The 24,061-nt window shown below is 46.4% G+C and overlaps 1 protein-coding gene across 1 annotated transcript in view; it reads left to right on the forward strand.

Moving 5' to 3' along the window:
- Positions 1 to 2,172: 2,172 nt before the first annotated feature.
- LOC119435495 (thyrotropin-releasing hormone receptor-like) overlaps positions 2,173 to 24,061 on the forward strand; it is a 370,693-nt gene continuing 348,804 nt past the window's right edge. The window contains exon 1 of the mRNA XM_037702339.2: positions 2,173 to 3,276. Coding sequence (XP_037558267.1) covers positions 2,425 to 3,276 — 852 coding nt within the window. The 5' untranslated portion in view covers positions 2,173 to 2,424. The remainder of the gene's footprint in view (positions 3,277 to 24,061) is intronic.

The raw sequence follows: 24,061 nt of genomic DNA on the forward strand, positions 1-24,061 counted from the left end.
ATTTCTCATCTGCGTAAACGGAACTATAACTTCCATTGATGCGATTTTGTTTTAAGCATTCGTGTTTTAGACACGAATGCTTAAAAGCATTATTCTTGAGACAGAATAAGCGATTTTGGTCTAAGGTGTGGAATTAAAATTGAAGCCTGTATTTTAGTACTGCTTTTTTTGAGACTTTATGCTTTAAATTAATCACAGTTGTACTAAATAAAAAATATCTGCGGAAATCTTCGAGGTGAAAGTTTTGTAAAAAGAAAATTCGCCACCGATGTAACTGAAGCAGACTACTATACGAAGGGAGCTTGTATATAATTTCTCGGCAAGTAACTGTGTACATGAATAAGAATTCATCATTGACTGATTTTTTTTTTCAACGGAATGAATTTTGTTGAATGCAATGTAAGCTTTTAAGGGAACCCGCATATAGGCTCCCAGCGACGTGGTCAGCCCTGCTGACAGCGGCGTGGTCAAATGGCGTAGAATTCGGTTACATACTAATGATCTGCATTCATTGCATTAACAATGCGCAGTATTTACCTCCCTCAAACTGATACGGGGATTACGCGTACATCAAGGAAAAGCAAAAGTGGGTTTTTATACGATATATCCAACGGGATAAACCAGCCAAACCGACTGCCAACTCATGCAGCGCTTCTTCACCACCTCGTCTTCTTCGCGCTCAAGACACCGTTGTCGAGTTCATGCGCAAGAGCTACGTAACAATATTCTCTAGCCGTATTAATTGTGTGTCTTTCAAAAGTGTACCGAGTACAAAAAGCAGATGCGCCGGGAATGGCGTTGCCAATTCAGTTTGTTGAGCGTAGTACAGTGACGTCGTAACTCGAGTCCTAAAATACAGCAACAAAACGATTATGTTTCATCGCAGAATAATCATCAGTAACAGCTAATTAATCCACTGCAGGCAAAACTCGACTTACATTATCACGAACCACAAACGAAAACCACCCTCTATTTCCGCAAATATCTTTATCTCATCACTCGACTTGATTTTCTGCCGACTCTCGACAGCGGTTCCATCCCCTTTCAATCCATTCTGCTGCTCTAATAGACGCCCAGTTAATTGTTCTACGCACTACTTGACCTAACTCCACATCTCTTCGTTAAACTCCACTAGAATATCCTCTGCTCGAATTTTATCCCTGATAGAAGCTTTCATCATTCTAGATATTTTTTTGGAAGTCACATATATCTCCATTTCGGTCAATCGCTTGCATTCAGAAATGTTTGTTCGCCTCCAAGCTTGCGCCTCATAGTTTAGTACTGGCTGAATGGAGTGACTAAATAGATTTTTCTTTACAATATGCCTAACATCACTGCTGAAAGGAATCTCTGTAGATTGGTCATAGATTGGTCATATTTGTAATACATTGCGTTATACATTATTGGGTACCATTACACAGTTATACAGGACGTTGGCCGAGCGGTTTCCCTTCATAATGAATGTGCAGAGCGCAAACAGAGACGAAGACAAGATAGAAGACACCATTCCAGGTGTTATTATGATATGTACGCATACATCAAATGATATCCCTAACAAACTTCAGTTGCGAGTGAGCGCTCGTCCAGTCTTTTATCTTGTCCTCGCCCCTTTTCGAACTCTGTTTATTAATACTGAATACCATCGTATAAACAGTTCAAGTTTGTCACTAGAAGCGGACGTAAACGCACATGCGGAGCAAAAACTCAGCGGGCAAAGGAAAATGCATGTGATTAATTTTTGCGTTTTGTTTTGTTTGCTCAAAGAATAAATTCCCAAGTAGCACGATGTCGTTCTCGGTAAACATAGGGCCGCTAATGCGCAGTTGGGTCCACTTGGTTGTCTTCTTGCTGGCAATGTGCGCATTCTGGCAGAATGTCACTTTAATAGAGGACGCGCGAAGACATGTGCAGAGGAAAGAAGAAAGCGAGAAAACTTTCGCCGTCGCAACTCTTTCGGGGGGAGTAACTTGAGCACGCGAAGTGCGCGCGCTCCTTCGGTGCGCAAGGGGCGTCAAACGATCGCAGACGCCACAAGTTCTGGGAGCGGGATGGAGGCTGACAGCCCGTGGGCGGCGCGTAGCAGAGATGGCGCCACCTCTCCGCTCCCCCCGTTGGCATAGCAACAGGCCGCGACGCTCTCTGGCGGCCTTGGAGGGGAGAGGGCCCGGGTCCTCCCCAACGGCAGCGCTCATTCAGCCCCGGAGCGTTGGACACGGCGGTGCAACTTCCAAGTTCGCCTCGAACTTCGCTTCCAAGTTCTGGAGTGAGACCGCGGCTACCCGCTGATTTTTCCAGACAGCTGCAGCGCCGTGAAAAGCCGCATGTCACCTCTTTGCATTGCTGCCTCGCGTACTGAATGATTGTTAACTAATTAAAGTTTGACGGAGTTTATTCGAAGAAAACTTTCCCCAGAAGACGTGCGGCATGGCCGTTGCCGTGGCGCTCATTCTGCCTGCTACTTTGCTGCCGACGCTGGTAATGACCGAACTGACGACCAACGCGCCGTTGTGGGACGGCGCGTGGAACAACACCACTACGACTGCGGCACCACCACCGGGGCCGAACCACACGTACCAGGACCCGACATATTACTCAGTCAACTACCGCATCATCGGCACCATCTTCCAAGGCATCATATTCGGCGTGGGTGTCTTGGGCAACATCATGGTGGTCATCGTAGTGATGCGCACGCGGAGCATGCACACGCCCACGAACTGCTATTTGGTCAGCCTGTCCGTAGCCGACTTCATGGTCCTGGTCGCATCAGTGCCGAACGAGATCATCTCCTACTACGTGCTAGGCGACGAGTGGATCTGGGGCCGCGCTGGGTGCGCACTCTTTATCTTTCTCCAGTACCTGGGCATAAATGCGTCCTCGCTGTCCATTACGGCCTTCACCGTGGAACGCTACATTGCCATCTGCTTGCCCATGAAGGCACAAACCATGTGCACGGTCAAGCGCGCCAAAAAGATAATACTGGGCGTGTGGCTGTTCGCTTGCTCCTACTGCTCACCTTGGCTGGCTCTGACCACAACCACGGCCGTCTATTACAAGGGCCACGACAACATAGAGACTTGCACGTTCGCGCTGTCCAGACACCACTACCGCAGCTACTTCTTCGCTGACATCATACTGTTCTACGTCGTGCCGCTGCTTCTCTCGTGCGTCCTCTACGGACTTATGGCCCGCGTCCTTTTCCAGTCTAACTTCAACTCCAAGGCGAATGGCACCACCGACTCAAAGAAGAGCTCAAGCAACAGTAGCTCTAGGGTCCAGGTGAGTGTCGCCCATCATTTTTATTACCGTTTTATTCACCGATTGAGTAGTCGTCCTACAACTCACATTTCAGTAATTTTTTTCGCATCCGTACATTTTCAGAGACGTCCCACTGCCTTTCAGCACTAATAAATGAAACGGTTATGAACCGTGTCTCGATGGAGAATGCGTGCTACATTTTTTTCTGAGTGGTGGACCCACTTCAGATGCTTTTCAGTTGTTGTTGTCCACGTAACCTCGTAGGCTCCGAAGCCTTCTTTTCCTTTACAATTATGGCAACCAAGATGAAAAAAAAAAACTGTAGCATTTTAATAGCCTTAGAGTGCTTGATATTGCGGTTCGAAGAGCTGCTGCATTTGAAGTGTAATCTATCACACACTGTCGAGCGTCGCCGCATACAGGAATGTTGCTGATATAAAACTGGCAAAAACTTCCGTTTTTTATTATTCCTCTTTGTATCAAACGTTAACCAAATGAGCAGGTTTTTTGCTGACTAGCAACAGAGTTTATTGCTGTCGGTGAATGGAAGTGATACAAAATGCCGAGGAAAAGTTTGCACTCTTTCGAGAATAAAAATTACGTGATTGTAATGCAAACTTACTTTCCAAGTTGAAAATTTGTCAATGTGCTTCGAAAACATAAATATATTCCGTATAAGCTTAAGTAACGTGTATCGTTCGGTGAAAATGTTTAAGCGGATATGACTTGACCTACTTTGTGAAGCCAAAGACGACATGGCGACAAAGTCGGCATCTGGTCTTTGGTTTGACATCCATCATTGCTTACAGTTGCAAACTGAGCCGGCAATTTCCGTACACTGGCCGCAGAGTCAGTCACGCCTTTTAGGAAAAGCAATACAGCACGCTTGGTAAGGTTGCCTTTTACTCGCGTTCATATTTTTCCAGAAGCCAATTTTTGTTTTCGATAACATACCTGAAGTTAATCACGGTCAAGTAACATGGCACAGCACTAAATGTAGTCTAATTGCGCGTACGTGTAGAGAGAACGCGTTTCCACTGGATTTAAATTAATTTGAATAACCCAATTTTGCACTCGGTCCATAATATTTGAGACGTCGGTGGGCTTTTCGCTCACGATTTTGTAAAAAAAAATGTTTTCGTAGCAGAAGTTCCTAATTAGTGCGTTGAGTTTAGCCCAAGCAACCAAGTCTTTTAAGACGATACTTTCATGTATGTTCACGCATATAATGCGTTTTATTATGCGACTAAGCTTACTGATTAACCAAGAAATTCAAAATATATATTTGTACTTTGACTCCTCTTGAAACAATGTTATACGTTTTTTTTTTTTTTTTTTTTTTTTTTTTTTTACTGTGCCTAATATGTGGGTACCCACTTTTGCACAGAGTTCGCTAAATAAACAATGACTGACTGTCACAACTGCTAAATAACAATGGCCGACTCTCACAAATATATACGTAACAAGCAGAAATCGGAATCGACCATTCCATCTTAGGTTTGGATGCATACGGTAGCAGTGCGTCACAAATTTTAATTTCTTATGGTAAGCGCCACCGACCAATAAACCAAGTGAGAGCTATATTTATACTCCCGAGAGCCCAGCTTTGCATACTGCTCAACAGCCCTATGCTCAGAAGTAGCATATATGCGCTCTTGACATTATGTGCGGCGTCCCCTTTAACCAGTTTCGCCATGCTTGGTGGTGCAGCATTGCGCAGTGACCGACATGATTTCTTCGGGCAAGGGCGACAACTGTAGCAGTGGCCGTGAAGGGCGGAACGACTGAAAGCGATGAAAATCCGCAGCCCGCACACGCGCGACTTGGGCGTTGTACGGAAAAGGCAATATGACGCATAAGACGTCGCGCGCACTCCTCGCAAAATGCGATCACGGAATAAAGTCCGCCATGAAGCTAATGTTCCATCAGCCCTACTTGGCGCGGACTCTCGGGCCGAGTTGTGTGTTACAGACGAGCGGGTCTCTTTTGTGGCTCGGCTGTATAAGCTATGGCTGCGGGGCACGCTATAGTACAACAATCATATCGGCCATCATGAACGAGGACTTCTTTCGGGCGTCTTGAATGGTCAATGTCGTTCCGACGCTTTTTATCCATACGTCAGAAAAATGTTCTTTTCACAATAATATCACAAAAGAAGACTGCTGAGAGCAACGCAGTGCGCTTGTGCAACGGGGAAAACAAGAAATGGTCCATGTCTAGCAGCTCTGAGGCCGAATTCACAAAGATTTTTGCTCGTAAAAGCTGCTTCCCATCGGCCGGTCAGCCTCGCTAATAGAATATGTCAAACATCACGATTGGCTAGCATCTGCTCTTACGAACACTTCTATAGGAAAAGAACATTTTTTTTAAATTTTAAATATGGACTTTGTGCAGTTCTCAAATGAGTTGCCCTCGTTTATTTATAGCTGAAAGGGGATACTCAGTTGAGATATCTACTCATTTTGCCAGAATTGAGTGACGAATTTAGTGAGCTCTATTGGTGCTATTCTATCGGCCTCTCAAATGTGGTACCACTATACATGTATACTCGTAGTATACTCTGGCTGTTATTGTGTCTATAACACCACAATCCTCAGTTATATCAAAAAAGGGTCATTTATATATTAAAACACACACACAGAGAGAGAGAGGAAAGGCAGGGAGATTAAAACCAGAGGTGAGTTTCGAGTTTGCTACCACGCACTGGGCTGGGGAAAATGGGGTTTAGAAAGAGGAGCAAAGACAAAGAAAGAAAACGTAGAACCGGTACAGGTAACAGAAAAGGCGTTCCAATTACAGGCTTTCACACAGGCCGGTCGATGTCAAGAAGCGGAGTAGCGCTTGCACGGCATTTTGATGCGAGGTTAAGTCCCGTCGATGTAGTAAAATTGATTTGTTCCAGCAGAAGCTGGTCGTCCAATTGGTTGAGCACGACGGAAAGTGATTGTCTCTGCACACTGTACTGCGGGTACTGGCATAGAACATGACGAATCGTTTCCTCGTCGCCGCAATTGCCACTTGCTGCGGTGTCGGCCTTCCCTATGCGGAACGTGTAGGCATTGGTAAACGCGACGCCCAACCATAGCCTTCACAAAAGGGTCACGTCTGTTCGGGGAAGTCTTAGTGGAAGTCGAAGGCTTAAGGCTGGATCCAAGGTGTATAATCGGGCGTGCATAAAATGTGGTTTATTCCAGTCTGATGAAGTGCATTGGCGTGCAAGTAGGCGGAGCATCCTTGCAGCATCTGTCCTAGACAGCGGCATCGATAGGCGGTGGTTTTGTACATGAGCTAACGAGCCGCTTGATCGGCACGTTTTTTGCCGATAATACCACAGTGACTTGGTAGCCACTAAAAATTGATTTCATGTCCTTTCTCAGTCAGGTGGTGTATGGCCTCTGTAATTTCGAGAGCGGCGAGAATGGTTTCATGCGTAACGTTGTCGTGCGCCTCTTTGACGTCGAGGAACAAAGAAGCGCATAGACACTTACATCCTTTTTGGTGCTGAACGTAGGTAACCAGGTTAACGACATTAGCAGTCGATGAGTGGCCATTAGAGCACTGCACGGGCCGATTTTTGCGGCCCGGGCCCGGCCCGGGCCCGTTTTTACAATGGGCGGCCCGCCCGAGCCCGATCAAAACTTTTACGGCGAGACGCGGGCCCGGCCCGGGCCCGGAAATAATCTGCGTTACCCGCCCGGCCCGGCCCGCCACCCCTTTACCTTAAGCCCGAGCCCGGCCCGAGCCCGACTCGAAACCGGCCCGAACCCGGCCCGAGACCAAAAAATACATGTTTTTCAGAGTTTAGAAGCCCGAGAATAACTCGCAGACACCCGAGCCCGGCCCGGGCCCGCGTCAAAAAACCCGAGCCCGGCCCGGGCCCGGGTCAAAAAGCACACACCGTGCCCGAGCCCGGCCCGAGCCCGTGAAAAAACTCCTCTACCCGGCCCGGCCCGGCCCACGGGCCGGGCCGGGCCCGGGCTTTCGGGTAAGCCCGAGCCCGTGCAGTGCTCTAGTGGCCATGTCGGAAGCCTGCCATGAAATCTCGATGGACGGTGTGGTATTGCAGGTACCACTCCAGGCGTTCGAGGATCATCCTCTCCATCACTTTGTCCACACAACTCGCGAATGCAATTGGGCGATACGATGAAAGCTCCAACGGCGACTTGCCAGGCTTCAGTAACGTAACTACGCGACTAGTGTTCCAGCTTGTGGGAAGTGTTCCATCTCGCCAGGAGTCCTTATACATATCTAGCAGAACACTCCTCGTCCGCTCACCCAGATGACACAGAGCTCTGTAAGAAATTGCGTCAGGTCCTGGTGATGACGTACGCCAGCACAAAACTAGCACCGCCTTGAGTTCATGAATGGAAATGGTAGATCCATGCGGGGGTCACGTGGTGGTGGGAACTTGATGGAAGGGGGTAAATTGTTGGAAGCTGTTAGTTGCCTGAATAATCTGGCGCAGAAGTCTTCTGCGACATCAATAGCTGGTCGCTGTTGGAAGAGGGCCAGAGCCTTGAATGGAGACCGCTGTACGGGGGGTGTCCTGAGCCCTCGTTCAGTCCTCCATAAGCGCGGCAAGGGCTAACGAGGGTCTAGCAATTCACAGAAAGCAGTCCAGCATTGTGACTCCAGCTTATCTAACCGGCACTGGATCTTCTTTTGTATGCGTCTAGCAGTCCGTAGATCGTCCATTGACTTCTTGCGCCGGAACTACGTTCGGCAGGTGGCCGGATTGGTCGATGTCACTCTCATTCTATATCTAATTCCATGAATTTCGATTGCACATGAGAGAGCGCGTATTGTGTTGCACTGTTCCCTTGACTGTGCTTTCCAAATTATGCAATAATTACCTTAACATAGGCCTTCCATAACAGACTGGAATTTGCGCCAGTCCATTCTTTTAATTGTATCACATGGCTTGGAAGAGAACAGTCCTCTGATTCTGAGATACGTGGGAATATGGTCACTCCTCGATCGTTTCAATAACCGTAAACAATCCAGTACGCTTGACGCAATTTCGTGAAACATCGGCCAAGTCAAGACAGCTTCTGTATGTGAGGCCGCGTAAAACTGTAGGACTTCCGTTATTTAAAACCCAGAGTTTGCTGTCGGAGGCGAATATTGCCAAGTCTCTGCCTTTCGCGTTGATTTTCGTACTTCCCTAGAGTGCATGATGAGCGTTAATTTAAATTATGGGGTTCTACGTGCCAAAACCACGATGTGATTATAAGGCACGCTGTAGTGGGGGACTCCGGAAATTTGGACCACCTGGGGTTCTTTAACGTGCACCTAAATCTAAGTACACGGGTGTTTTCGCATTTCGCCCCCATCGAAATGCGGCTGCCATGGCCGGAATTCGATCCCGCGACCTCGTGCTCAGCAGCCCAACACCATAGCCACTGAGCAAATACGGCGGGTTAAGATGAGCGTTGAAATGCCCGATGATAATTCATGGATCAGGGAATGATGATAGGATGTCTCGTAATCTTTTGTAATAAAATCGGCTTGATGTTGATAGGTAGGCACCGAAAACAGTGATGGTAAGTATTTTGTTCTTTACTGTTAAGCATATATGGTTCTCGTCACGAGGTGGTACAGCTTGAAGAATTTAAGTGAGGTCACGGCGAATGAACGCCATAAGCTTGCTGTTTTCACCAGTAGTTGACGACATAAAGGATTCATAGCTTGATAGCCTGATTGAGTTCGATAAGTTCAGTTCGCAGAGGATGATCATGGGAAACCTATTAGCGTACACGAACTGTCGGAAATCGGCGATGCGCGATCGGAGATTGTTGTCAGTGGGGCTCGGCGCATCGGGGCCATACGGCATAATTTGTGCAAAGTACCTTCACATGACCAATATTCAGGCCCTTGTGACATTGTAACGGTTTTAGAACAAACGGTCGAACCGGGTGGGGGAACTGGCCAACCATCACGTAGGAATAAGGGAAGGCTCTTGCATGTTATTCTCACACAACGTATCTTACAAAGACGGCCAGCGTGCACAATTACATTGTTCTCACTTGCTGGTTTTAGGAGCCCTGGAACGTCTGCACCAGGGATTTCAATGTCAATGTCATAAATAACTCCTGCAATGGTGGTACCATTCTCTGGGACAATGGATCTAACCCTTATGTTGCCCAGCTACGTTATATGCTGCAGGGTGCTCAGCGCACTGTTGGTCAACACCTCGATTGCCAATATGTTTTTCCTCGTGTTTAGCCGCACATCCTTGATCTTGTTTGGTGCCGTGTTCTCAAGAAACCAGGGCCGTTCTGCAACAGGGCGCATCCTTTTGAGGATGGGCAGATTGCCGGTAGAGTTCTCTGGCACAAAAAGGATTGTATGAGGTCAACCTTGAGGCGCAGTTTTTACGGTGAACGAACTTGAGAACGAAGATGCGTTGACGATCCTTTGCTTGGCTTTGCGGTGCAAGACAGGTTCAGAAGCGTCTTGCGATGACTTATCAGGTGATGCTTAGTACAGCACAGTGTACTCGCTGTCACCAGATGTATTTCCTCACTTCTTCGAAGCAATTCCCGCTGACAAACCGCAACCGGACGGGGCCTCGGGAGGCTGCACATCCATCACCTCGAGATGTAGGGCCGCAGACCCTACAACAGCCGTGAAAAGTCCAGAAAAGCAGAGAGACGAGCAGGATGTGTTTGTTCCAAGAAGACGGACGCCAATGACAATGATTTCGGGGGCAATGGCACCAGTTGGTGGCAAAGGAGGTGGTGTTGACGGGCGTGCTATGAGCGTAATAGTAACCTGGGAGGTCCTTGACGAACGTTGGCGGCGGGAGCGTCGTCAACATACTTTTCACACAAGCACATGGTGAGGGACCACTCGTCTTATTGAAAAGCAGCCTTACATATATAAGAATGATCTGTGTATCGAAATATTAAGCTTAAGTGACCTTCGGTGCTGTTATACCACTGATAAATATTCAACCCTTTTGGATATCAACAATTAATCACTTCAATAATATCAGGCCGGCACAACTAAAGTTAATAAAGCCTACAAACCATTTTCCTTCTCACCTGCTAGCAAGCCATGGCGTAAGCGGCAAGAGTGACACGAATATTCATGGATTCAGTTAACTGCCCTATCAAATGGTACATGTGCGTCCGTTCACACTTAGACACGCTGGTACGAATTGAAGAGTTTCAGGAAGCAAGGGCACATAGGAAAAAAAAGTTCGGCAGGTGTTACACTCTTCTAACACAAGAAGGCGAAAGCCTGCTGCACATTTGGTAATACATGAAGTTATACAATCCGGGTTAGACTTCTTTGTAAGACATATTGGTAATGCAATAAGTTATACAATCGGGGCTGGACTTCTTGCAAGACATAACGAGCCCCAATGGGGAGTACACGTGTGGCACTAAGGCGACCTCCTGAGTCCACATACCACCACTTAACGTAGTACCTCAAGTGTTAGTGCACGCACTAGACCACACCTTTAGTAAGCCAGATGGCTGGGACGTGAGGTGTGCAATCACGCACGCACTAGGCACACCTTTAGTAAGCCAGAGCAACGGAGCAGTCGTGACTTCAGGGAAGCGTGCTCGTCTTGCACCCCAGAGGTCTGGCTTCGATTCCCACTCAGCCCGAACTAAACCAAATTTTCTTTTCAAAGTCGCTAATTTACATTTTTTACAAGGTCCTCCCTGAGAAATGTGACGCAAATCTGAGCATTCTTTGCGGCGTTGGCTATTTTTCGTCCGGGCGCAGTTTCGCCAAGGTCACCACCAACATAGACATCTAAGGCTTTCGCCTTAAAACAGCTCTTATGAAATCAATTCGGATAGTGGTGAACTTGTTGTGGCGCACAATCGCGTTCAGAGATGCCCAGTATTCTAAGCAGGTCCTTCAGCGGAAGTGCATTTTGCTTTTTCGATGCAAATAAATTTTTTGTACCCCACTTTATCAGCTGGCAGTTTATTCAGCAGTGTGGCAAACACACAGCGCAACACCGTCCCAGTTTGGTACGGCTGTGACTGAGCGACTCCTCATGTTTCGCGACCGAAATCTTCTTGCGCGAAATCTTGAGAAGGCGTTGGCTTTTTTTTTCTCGGAAATACCGTTACAACCCTTCGACTTTATTATACGGCGCGACAGGTGCATAGGCATGACGCTTGACAACCTCGACATATCAATTCAGTTTCGCTCTTTTTTAAAGTGGTTTTGCCGGTAGCGGCTCAGATCGAAGATGCTCGACAGCCTAAATTTATTTTATTTTCTACAGTTAAAATGTGGGAAGAGAAAGCCATATATTTTCCTCCAGTGAATACTAGAGCGAAATCTTGCGCTCGCGTCTGCGTGCACCGACAGTATATGGCAGCTTATTCTAACGTTACAAGAACCGCTTGTCTTGCCTGAGAATGAGGACTAGTGCGTGGGTAGCGTAATTTGTCATTCATGTTGCCAGTGCAAAATCAGACGGGACACAAAGGCAAGACACAAACGCTCTTAATTACCAGTTAGATTTGCTCTTGGTAACATGTATAACGAACCCAGCATCCTACTGCCTTGTCTAACTGCATCAGTTAGATGTGCGTAAACTTTGTTCTTCGAACTTCGAACCACTTCGTGGCTGCGTTTTTAAACCATCATCCCGTTCATTGTCATCGTAAATGTGTCCTGCGCCAATGATATCTCTCACGTCGCCTACATTCGTGTTATTCAATTGTTTCCAGAGCATTACCGGCGAATATAAATGTTGTGAATGTATGTAGCCGGCTTCCGAAGCATTGCATACCAAAATAATTGTTCTGAATATACGTGCCATTGGTTACATAATGTGGCAAAAATGGATATGTAAGAGCAGCACCCGTAGACAGGGAAAGTAATTATGCAAGACGAGTGTTTCTTACTATAGTATCTAGATTTAAAGACAAGTGCAAACACAAGTGTCATAGCCTATATGTACTGTACGTTGCAACTCACATGAGAAAATGAAGTAGTTGTGATTAAAACGCTTCATTCCTTCAGACAGAGAGATAGAAACAATTAAAGGCAGGGAGGTTAACCAGACGGACGTCCGGTATGCTACCGTACACGGGGGAGAGGAGATGACGGATGAGGAAAATCAACGAACCTGAAAAGTGGCTTGTACGCACCCTATGCCTACTACGGTGGGAGTGAACTATTTCTCCTCACTCCTTTATAAAGAAACATTGAAGTGGTAGCACGCAGCGCAATTTAACAACAAAGTAGGGGGTTTCTCAATGAATTCCTCCCAAATCACTGATAAATTCATGTGGTAACCACAATTTCCTTGGTAGTTGAACGAATACTATAGCCATATATTTCCATCTAGTAATTTTGGTACAAAACAACGCAGCGAAAACAAATAAGAAACTCAGATGCTACAGAGTGCGTTTGGCCTTTGTTGTTGCTTCTATGGCAAGACACCATGCCACCACGCTTCACTACTTCCCTCTTGCTTTTAATTTTCTAGCCTCCTTCCTTCAGCGTCGGGGATAGCAAACTGGGCGTGCATCTGCTTGACCTCTCTGCGTTTCCTTCCCTTTTCTTCGCTCGCTCTCTTTATCTGTGCTCCCGCGGCAGTTTCTTACCAGATGTTTTTCAAGAGTTGTAATAGGTTCTCAATGGTGGAACTACAATTGCAACCATGCGCCTCGGAAAAATTGCCCTAACGCCGAGAACTTCTTCATTTGTGCACTCAGCTCTGGCCGGTGACCTTGTCGCCTTTACATCATCATCAGTGCCACTCAAAGGTAACATGCCCAGGATAACAGCTATGCCTAAATAATAAAGGTCCGCCTATCAAAATGTTTTAGATCCGTTTCGAGAGAATTTCATTAATATTATCGTGTTTTAGTTGCAATGATCACGTAAATGACGCTCTTTGAACATACCATGAAGAAAATTACTGTACACGTACCAATCTAATCGCTCATATTTAATGCGCACCAGACTGTGCTTACGAGTGCAACAAAAAAAGTATTGTGATCAAGAAGGTGCCGACACATCTAATCCATTGCGTAGTTTACGTTCAAGTTTGCTTACAGTAAGCGTAAAGTAAACGGTAACCACATCAGTAAGCATGCTGTGTGCTTTGACTGTGACGTTTCTACACGGCTGCTTGCTAATTGATTCTGGAAACAATTAAGGCCGGTATAATGTAAGTAATCCTTTTTCTACATTTTATTTATTTCTTATCACCCACCCCACACAAGCGGACGATCTTGGCGATAACCTAGGGGCAGCGCCGCAGGAAACAATGGCGGAACTCGAAAAACAAAATAAATGTAACAACATTTTTACAATATGCCCCTCCAGAAAGCATCAGTAAAAACGAAATCTGGTCAGATTATATAAAGTAAAGGTATTTGTTGTGTGTATACAGTGCCAGTATCTCGGACCGCATCAGGACCTCCTTCACTCTCCTTATCTCTCTTCGAGACTTGATTTTCTGATCATGTGACGCGTCTGGTAGTAAAATGGATTAGTCTTCAATATCTTAATGCAACTCAATATCTGAATTTTATTTTCATTTTAACAAAAAAAATTTGGAGGACGCTTAATAAGCTTCGCTTTTAAGAGTGGAACGGCGATAGCATTCAAAGATTCTGACGGCTTCTCACGCTTCCCGACAACTGCAGCTTAAGCAACCTGTAATGATTACTGGGAAACACTGCCGGCGAACGCTATGCACCAAGGCGAGCTTTCTGGTAGAAACGTGGCCTCTTGCGTGGGGCGATCCCGGAGATATTGCACAGCCGCGCCAAAAAAATTGCATAATTTTCAGGTTTCCGTTTTTGTTTCGTACTTTTAGCATTTCAGTCTGAGAAGACTTAACATAAAAGGCATGCACTGTGGGTGTTTTGTTTCATGACATTTGTTTGTCGATTGTCATTCTCAAAATTCCAAGGAATAGCTTCGCCAAGAATGCAAGACAATGTATCAGCAACATTATTGATAGAATGGCATGGCATATCTAAATATATTCGGAGGACCTGCGTGGTTTGATTTTCTCCGCCACCCGCCAACATCGCACGCCCATTGCCGACGCCGGATTTTCTGCGACATGGAGCCCTTAACGCTATTGTGATAAAAATGTATAAGAGACAAATGCCTGACCGAGGCGAGTGTGCCCTCCCGAAAATGGGTGTATATCCTGCACTGCATGATTGCGGTGTCGTTCGTTGTCCTGCACTGTGCGTGAGTACTCTGCTGTGGCGGAGCCCGAAGAGGATTAGTTATCAAACCAATTCCCTCGGGTGTATGTCACAGATTTGCCTTAGTATAAGTCTCATTTCTTGATGACAAATTCGTCAAAAAAAAAAGAGAAAGAAACAGGCTTTCCGCACTCAGGCAAGGCGTCAAGATGAAGGTGGCACCATTCGAGTCACATTACAAACGTCTCGTAAGAAGTAAAAGGAACCTCGGTATCGCGGTGCAATGTCCAGGCGTCAAAAACTGACATGTGTCGGAACGAGACGTGACATACGCTATTACAATTTCTCAAAAGATAAAATTTGGAAACTTTCATAAATAGAAATGGCTGTTTCAGGCGTGGAAGCACTTTAAGATGTGATTATATGAACAACCAGTGCTGAAACTTCGCACGCCATCAGCACCGGAACAGAGAGCCTAGTGAGCGTAGCGAACAGTTTTCAGTAGAATATGCTGAGATTTCGCGTCAGCAAATTGACCGCTCATCTTGAGGCACATGTATCCAGCTTCGGACCTGACTAGGCACCGGCGTGCTAGAATGTAAGAGCGTTTGTTCTCGCAACACGCATAGTTTTGGCTGTACGCATTAGCCTAAAGGAAACGTTGATATGGGCGTGCATCTGCTATCGTTCTAAATGATGTGCCATTTTCGTGCCCTCCCTACGGGCTGGTGCCAGCATATACTTTAGTTGCACAATGAAGTTTCCGCAGCGCTTCCTCGCCAGCGCTGGAATTTTCCATGAACCCAACAATTTCTTGTATACATTAACTGAACAGGGATCTTTTTATAGGCTAGACATGTTCGTATATCAGCAAGCTCAATCATGCCGATTATTTCGTTCATTCGCATAGTGGCTTTTATTTTGATCAAATTCGCACTCCCACTTCTACTCTGCCAACAACCGCGCTCGTCACTCGTCCGCACCGTCTCTTATCTCCACACGGCTCTGACCTTTATGCGCCGTGCATTCGCCGCTCAGTTTCCGTTGAAGCGATAGACCGCACGTACCTTCGCCCGCTGCGGCGTATGCTTGCTGCCAGCGTTTTGACAGTCGTTGTCTGCAGTCATTCAGTGTGATCTATTCATGTTTGTTTGTGCACGCTCACATCACAGTTAGTAATAGTCGGGCCACATTTTCCAACGCGCGCTACACATGCAATGCTGCCCGGATCGGCGGTGCAGCGCTACAGGTGTGTCCCTTCGCACGCGCTGCCCACGGGAAGCGCTTCTCATCAACACCACCGTTTCACACGAGCCTTCTCGTGGTCATCGAGTCTCTCTTCATGTCGGTCTACTTACACCGCAGCACACCTGCTTACTTAATCAGCTCATGTTTACTACAATTCATATTGCTACTAAAGCCGCTCACCTTACTTCGTATGACATTGCTGTGTTGCTATCGCATTCATTGCTTCGCCCTTAGGGCGAAACTGTGACATTTTTTAAGGACGATAGTCTTTCTTGGGCTACCTAAACGCGAATAACTTCTGTCTGTCTGTCTTTCCGTCTGTTTGTCTATCACTCGATTCAATCGCCCGATCAAAACCGATTCAACCACCCGGTTAAAACCAACCAAGCTACTAGCATTGGTGGCACGGGATCATACACGTCAACATGGTACAGCGCATAGGAAACCTCAGGCCTATTTGAGGCAAAATATATGTACATAATCGTGATCCGCAGTGTTCATTTAATTAAATATACACATTGGACTGGTTTTTACGTTTGTAAATGAAAAATAAACGCGTTAGAAATGTTGTCGAAGAGACGCTACGCGTTAAAGACAAGCCGACTGAAGCCGCGGCTCTGTAGCCGGCTTTAAGCCAACAGTAATAAAAGGACCGAACAGATGGCGCGAGAGCAGGGCAAACGCGGGAAATTTGAATTGAATTCAGTAAAACCTCCATTGCATCCATCATGGAAGGAGTGAGAGGGGTGGGGAAGAGCATGAGGGGTGGGAGGGGGAGAAGAGAGGGTGTTACGTATCAGAGTTGGCAGAAGACTATCGTCTTTCGACGTCATTTGCAGCGAAGCTAGCAGATATGCGGCCAATTTTTTCCACCTTCGCCTCGCGCGCCGCTACCGTTTTACGCTGCCGTGGAGGCGAGTGTCATCTGGAGGGGGTTTTCGCACGTAACCTACCGGAGCACGCCGCTTTTGTTATAGTAGAAATGCTGGAAAAGGAGTTTGTGTTTGAGTTTCCTCGTAGCGGAATTATGTTTTCTCGTACATTCAAATTACAATCCGACTCTATCATATCTGCATTTTGTAGTTAAGTCGTACTTTACGATTTTTCTGACGAAATTTACTTTGAGAAATTCAATTTTTGTTCACTAACGCCTTGCGCCACGTGGAGGGTCTGTATGGTCGGTGTGGTTCGTGGTGAATTTCTCCGCCACGGACGCCGATGCCTACGTCGACGCCGGCGCCGACGCCGGATTTTCTGCGACACGGGGCCTTAACGCTGTCGCTTTAACATAGGCTCTCCAGTTAACCCGCGTCCCCCGCTTCATCACCTAGCCCGCTCTATAGGCAAAGCTGCGCAAAGTGAAATTGAGTTACGCGCGCGCGCGGGAATCTGACTAATCAAACCCTCAAAGGATTACTCAATTCTTTTTCGTCTATCAGGACGTTTGCTTATTGAAAACAAATATATATACGGTTTGAGCTGACGCTGTTACAAAGTTAAGCAACATTCTAGGTTCTCATAAATTATCTTCAATACTACAATTTGAAGTCGATAAAACGTGTTTGTCAACCCCTGTTTTTTTCTTGTTTTTTTTCTCAGCCCTTCTTCGAAGAACAACGTTCGCGTAAAGAGGACAGGTTGCCCATTATATGCTTCTAGCGAGTAGTACATAAAGTTGATTCTGGTAATATGAATGCCTTAAAAGAGTTGCTACTGGCATGACTGAATCAACGTCGGCCTTTGCCACTTCACTAGGGAGGAAATTCGGGCTATCTGGGTATTCATGATCAGTTTGTAACAGCGCTTAAAACTAGAATGACGTACAACAACGCCAAATAACGAGCGATGTGCATAGATATGCACATTGTTATGCATATCTTTTACGTTCGTATCTCGTTTTACGCGCTCTTTTGAGATGATATTCGCCACTTCAAGTTCCGCTTGTCTCTAGACATGACGCCCTTGAAAGCATTTTACAAACAGCCGCATCTTCACTTTGTCGGGAGTCCGGACCCTGACGGACGAGGTCAGCCGAGCACCACTGTGGTTTCAGCGTTATTCTTTTTTATCCGGAAATGCGTCTAACTCATTTCTATTTTACCTAGCGTTTAATCCATGTTCAGTATATACGTAGAAGCAGACAATTATTGCATAATAATGCTAATGTTTGTTTGGCGAGAATAAACGAAATAAAAAGTGTGGAAACTTTAATTATTTGATGTGAAATTTCAATTTTCTTTTTCTTTGTTAGCTTCTCTCGTACTTAATCCCTCACATGACTTACGAAAACTTTTAGTTTGACTTTTGTGAAGTTTTATTCTTTTGGTCCTATTTCCTGTTACCTTCTGTTACTCTTGTTTCTTCATAGTCCTCAGTCACTGGGTTTTATGTTTTCATTATTGCGAGATAGCCGACCCCCCGTGGACTATTTTCACGGGCTCACAACCTCGTCATATTCGAATCTGCCCCTCGAGCTTGTCTTAATATTTTCGCTTAGCTGCCACTGAGAAAATAGGCGCGCTGCACAGGGAACGCCCGTGACAATAAAAATCTGAGGCGATGACTACAGCGAACAAAAGAGCCACTCAACTGTACGCTGACACACTGGCAAAAAACACCTAATTGCTGAGATTAAGATATTAAGCAATGTAGAACTGCCATCGTGTAATTCTATTGACATGCCGTGAGCATCCTCGATGACGGTGTGCATTGCGAACGACGTATTTCCCTTTTTATTCTTTACTGCCAGCGTTGCTTCCGTCCGTGCACTTGCAGAATGAGATGTTAGCGAAACGCAATATTTGCATTTTATCTCTAGCAATTGCGTTCCTTTTGTGTATACAAATGAAGAAACCAACTTTTCACGAGCCAGAAAGAAAACAAAACATGTATTGGTAAACTGTAGCACACACCTCACTGCTTGTGCGTGGCGGAAGCTTGCGCGGAAACAGAGTGGCTGTCACCTCCTTGCCTCTCGCGTTCTCTCGCTCGCCGCCTAATTCGATAAGCGACGACGCAGCTCCTTGAAGTTGCTCCCATTTGTGCCGAGTGCCCCTTCGTCCTCAACTTCAGCGCAAGCTTCTTGGCATTAGCAGGAAGAGAGCTCAGGAACAATGAATGCGAGCAAGCCTTGTCTGGATACCGACCTCAATGCTGCTCTTTCCGCGTAGTCGTTCAGAGCCGACGTTTATTGTCACTCCGCCCACTTGGCGAAATGCCAAGGATTTACCGAAAGTACGCAGCCTTAGTTATGCGCCTTCTGTATATTTGCATAGTATTGGGACGAGAAACGCAGGTTGTAAGAATTTATTTACAAAGGGCGGTTTTCAAAGAAACGACGGCTACACAGCTGCCAATACGGCGAACTGATCCCACGAGCCAGCGAGCAGGTTCTGTCGTCGTCCTTCCTAATGTCTCGCTGCTTCTTCGCCGCCACCGCTACAACTATCTCGTGACACCACCATCAGGTGGGGGGGAGCACCGACACGATGCACGCGAAGAAGGAATGGTACAGAAGTGCGCAGGGTGGATAGGAATCCCGTGTATGGTAAGGATTGAGTTTGACGACGAGCACGTTGTCAGAATAGAAGGCAGAGCTTGATAGGACGAAAAAGGGCACTCTTATAGGCGACGTCCGGGACACGATAAGGAACGGTATAAGCGAATAGGCCAGACGAGCAGATCGGTGTCTGGGCAAGAAGCAGGCAACGCAGTAATGACGGTAATGACGGAAAACGATGCGCCAAAGAAGCAGCTAGTGGTGGTGTAAATTCCTTCATTCAAATGTTGGCCTCAGGGAACGCTTTCGGCTTTATTTCGTAAAACTCCGAATACAGGCCAGATTCGAGCCAGCGCACGCAATGCAATGACAATAGTGGACAAAATTTTCTGTTTCTTCGCCTTTTATGGCAAGGGTGACGCTGAAGATGACGAGGTGGCTCGGCGACGACATGACGATTGCGTAACGGGAAGAACGGATGGACGGACGGACGGACGGACGGAAAAGACAAACGCGGTTTCGTGCATCTCACTGGTGTCGCAGTAAATGATGAATTGAGACTGACAGACGCCGTTAATGATGGGGTGACCACGAGGCCAAACGAGCTGTTTACAGCACCGCCACCGTGCCACACTATCGGCGAGATATGCTCTCGGATAGGGAATCGGTTCTCCATGGGATGCGCTGTTGGGTACATGCGCCAGCAGTAACCAAATTGGTGAGCTTTTTTCTGAGATATTGGGACAGTCCTTAAAAGCCAACCATAAATGTCTACAATCTACATCTTGTAGGCATACACAAATACCCGAGAAAGTAGACGAGAGGAAGGGCGCAGAGGTAGCTTAATTACTGAGGCACCGCAGGCGTAGTGCGGAAGATGTGGGTTCGGCTCCCACCTGCGGCAAGCTATTTTCACTTCTATTTTCTTTATTACTCTTACATTTGCAATAAACAATAACAATGAATTTCTCCTACGCGTTCTTTGACTTCATTGTCTGCTTTGTTTCTATGGTTGTAACTAGCACTGTGCCATGAATCACATTCCTCAAGATGGGATAGTTTTTAAGTAAGCGAAACCTTCCATCTCTGTGTGGAAAATGGGTGGACAATGAAATTTTAGAAGTTACCACGATCTTTGGTTAATAATCAGCAACGGCAGCGCAAACGATCTAGCAAGCTGCTTCCATCAACGAATTCAGTGCGTTCGCGTGTTTTTGTCAGGACCTCGAGCCGAATTTACGAAGTTTTTCGTTCATAAGTGCTTTTCGCCATTGACAGGCTACCTTGCTTTTTAATGAAGATTTAACTGTGCGACCGGCCATTCAATGCGCAGTGCGAACGCTATCGCGTGCACATGCAGATGACGCCTTTTATCTATGCTTCTTTTTTTTTCAACTTCCGTGTTTGCCCTCCTCATTGTCGAGCAGCAAACAAGTAGAAACCCGGCATTCTATTATCTCTCTTTGACTGCAAGATAGACATGCAATAAAGTCCTCGCCGATGTTTCATTTTCTATTTAAACAGAAATTCTATTTCTCTCTTATCATGCACCATTCACGGCCGGCCGATGTCTAAGATAACGTGGATGTAGTGCCACTCAGACCACTGAAGACGCGCGATAAGGGTTAGCATGGGGAAAAATACTGTTACATTACAGCTGTAAAGGCGTTTATTGCACGCAAGCGTTAGGGCTGACCGTTCGATCAGTTCAGGGAACCGCGAGCGCGAGCGGCGTAGTCCGAGCGATGCGCTGGAGAGACTGATCCACTAGACAGCGCTGGTAAGGATGCCCCACTGCATCGTCCCTCTTCTTCACTACAATTACCCCGGGGACGAAAAAGGGAGCCGTCCGGCGACCTAACAGTTCGTCACTATTAGGGGATCATAATATGGCTTGAGGCGCTCGACGTTGACAATGTCGCGTCCGCGGCGGCACATGTCGGAAGATGGTTCAACGGGCTCAATCACATAGTTGACGGGTGATGCACGCTCGACGATGCGGTAGGTACCTTCATACTTAGGCGTTAACTTGGAAGACAGACCAGGTGCAGCGGAAGGAACTGAGAGCCACACAAGCGCTCCAGGAAGAAAGGTGGGCGCAGAGGTGGTGTCACCGCGAGTGTTCTTCTGGCGCTCTTGGTCATTAGAGGTAAAGGCCCGGGTGAGGCCGCGGCACTCTTCGGCATGTCTCACCGTATCAGAAATGGGCGCACATTCAGATGCGTCGGGCCGGTATGGTAGCATTGTGTCGATGGTGTGCGATGGGTGCCGGCCATACAATAAGAAATATGGCGTAAAACCAGTAGTGCTCTGCGTAGCGGTATTGTACGCGTAGGTGACGAAGGGCAGAATGGCGTCCCAGTTTGTGTGGTCGGAGGAGACGTACATTGAGAGCATGTCGCCGAGCGTACGGTTGAACCGTTCCGTGAGTCCATTGGTTTGAGGATGGTACGCCGTTGTTCTGCGATGAACAACGTGGCACTCTTTGAGAATAGCTTAAACTACTTCGGAGAGGAAGACACGTCCGCGGTCACTGAGCAGCTCCTGGGGTGGCCCATGACGTAGGATGAATCGACGAAGCAGGAAGGAGGCAACGTCACGCGCTGTAGCTGCCGGAAGCGCCGCAGTTTCAGCGTATCGCGTAAGGTGGTCAACCGCCACAATGGCCCAGCAGTTTCCAGCCGATGTCATGGGAAGGGGCCCGTACAAATCTATACCGACGCGCCCAAAGGGCCGGGTGGGGCAAGGTAAAGGTTGCAGCCCAGCTGGAGAGAGGCGAGGTGAAGATTTCCGGCGCTGGCAATCGGGACAAGAGCATACGAACTTTTGAACGTAGCTTGTACATCCCTCGCCAGTAGTACCGCTGTTGAAGGCGCTGGTAAGTCTTGAAAACGCCAGAGTGGGCACACTGGGGATCGGCGTGGAAAGCTGCGCATATTTCGGAACGCAGGCTGCGAGGCACTACTAACAACGCATCGTCGCTCTTCTTCACTACACAGCGGACAAATCTTAGCATTTTATCACCTGAAATCCACACGGTACTTATTGATTAATTTGTGTGCGATATCAAATATCTGGTGCGGTGGTTCAATAGCTTTGAGGTACCATGGCGTCTGCTTTCCAAAAAAAGGCCTGGGTACAAAAACAATCAGTTTATGTGCACGTTAAAGGACCCGAGGTTTTCCAAATTATTCCTGAGCTATGCAATGAGGTATCTTTCCTAGTCTGTGTGTTGATTCGGGTCTTTAATGATATGAGCATGAATTAAACACTGAACATCACGATTACAGTTTAATGCTTAACTTTCACGTTTATAAGCCAACTAATGGTGACAAATGGGATAGCTATTGATAGTTATCAATGAAATTGTTCAACAAGGCACTTCCAGTCAAAAGCATAAAAATGACACATAACTCTCTATGTACAAAACATTTTTAAGAATTTTTTGAAGACATTAATTTATTAGACTCGTAATGGCAAGTGCCTGTCCGCTGTCAGACAAGTTTCCGCAGCTGTGCACACCCGCGTGATATTCGGATGAAAGAACGATCAGGGCGACGCGTTTGTTGTAGAATGCCAAGAAAGGTTCTTACCTTACGCGATCACTCTTTATGTCTTGACCAATCTCAAGTTCCATGGCATCAATATCTTTTGTGCTGGTCAAGCTAGCTTGAACGTAAGTTCTAGCTTTCTTTATTTATTTTTTTTCAGTTAGCTTTGTTTAAGGAGATGTTGGAGCCCGGAGGCGGCATCAACTAGTCTTTTTCTCTGACAGCTGTGTGATGCAGGGCCGTTCCTTGCATCCGACTGCTACTGGGTTCCACACGACAGAGAATAGGAGTGCCTTTATTTTTTCTTTAGATTTATTAAATATTTATTTGTTTATTTGCGTGTTTCTTTATTCAAATATTAGGACATCACGGTGGGAGACGAATGCGCAGAAAGGTACAAGAAAGCTAGCTTTTCTCGTAGTGCGATCTAGAGCATTCACCTTCAACTGAAGTGTAAAAAGTAACTCAGTCTTAAAAAATACACAAACCTTCATGGCAAAAAAGCTAGTATGACCCAAAACAAACATATATTCAGCAGGACAGCCACTATTTAAGTGCTGCGAGAGTCTTGCTCCTTTTTGCCGAATAAAAATACACGATTTCTGGACTTCGAACCTGCCTTATCACAAATTAACCTGCACTCTTTTAAGATATACGAACCTCCCAGTCATCTCTATATCAACCACGTTAAAAACTACGCGAAATAGAAAAATTAATCAGGCTCGATCTTCTTTAGGCAAGCGTGTTCGCCAGGGTTTCTTCGGGGCCAGAAGACTTCATAGCAGAGAACGTCAGATTCGAAGGTAGCAATTCGCTTCTTATTCAAGTTCACTCGATTTCAAGTTGGCACAATGATGGCGCCACGGTAGTTGCAGGTTAGGCTAGCTTCATGGGAAAAAAAAGTCGGTAGATGTTTTCAAGATAATTTCTGCTTTTCTTTTCTTAATTTTGAATGAAATGTATAACATGACTTGTTGAGGGCCCATTTTCTGCATATATGACATTGTTAATCGACGCTAACAGCAACCACAGCCCAAAAAAAAGGGTGAGTGGACACGGGACACGCTCTATACTGTCAGCTACTTTTTCCACAACGTCGTTTTTATTACTGGAATAATTTCACATAAAAAAGATGGGAAAGGGCTGCGTCAGTGAGCCTTCTTTTTCTTCGTGCGCGAAAGAAATCAGATTTCTCGAAGCGTATATCACATAGTCCAACCTTTCTTTCCTGGTTTTCATTAACGCATCTATAATTGCGCGTATTATGTGTGCAAACACACACACACACACACACACACACACACACGTACGTACATACATACGTACATACGTACGTACGTACATACATACGTACG

This window comes from Dermacentor silvarum, chromosome 1 (genome assembly GCF_013339745.2).
Source record: "Dermacentor silvarum isolate Dsil-2018 chromosome 1, BIME_Dsil_1.4, whole genome shotgun sequence".
NCBI classification, from domain to species: Eukaryota; Metazoa; Arthropoda; class Arachnida; order Ixodida; family Ixodidae; genus Dermacentor; species Dermacentor silvarum.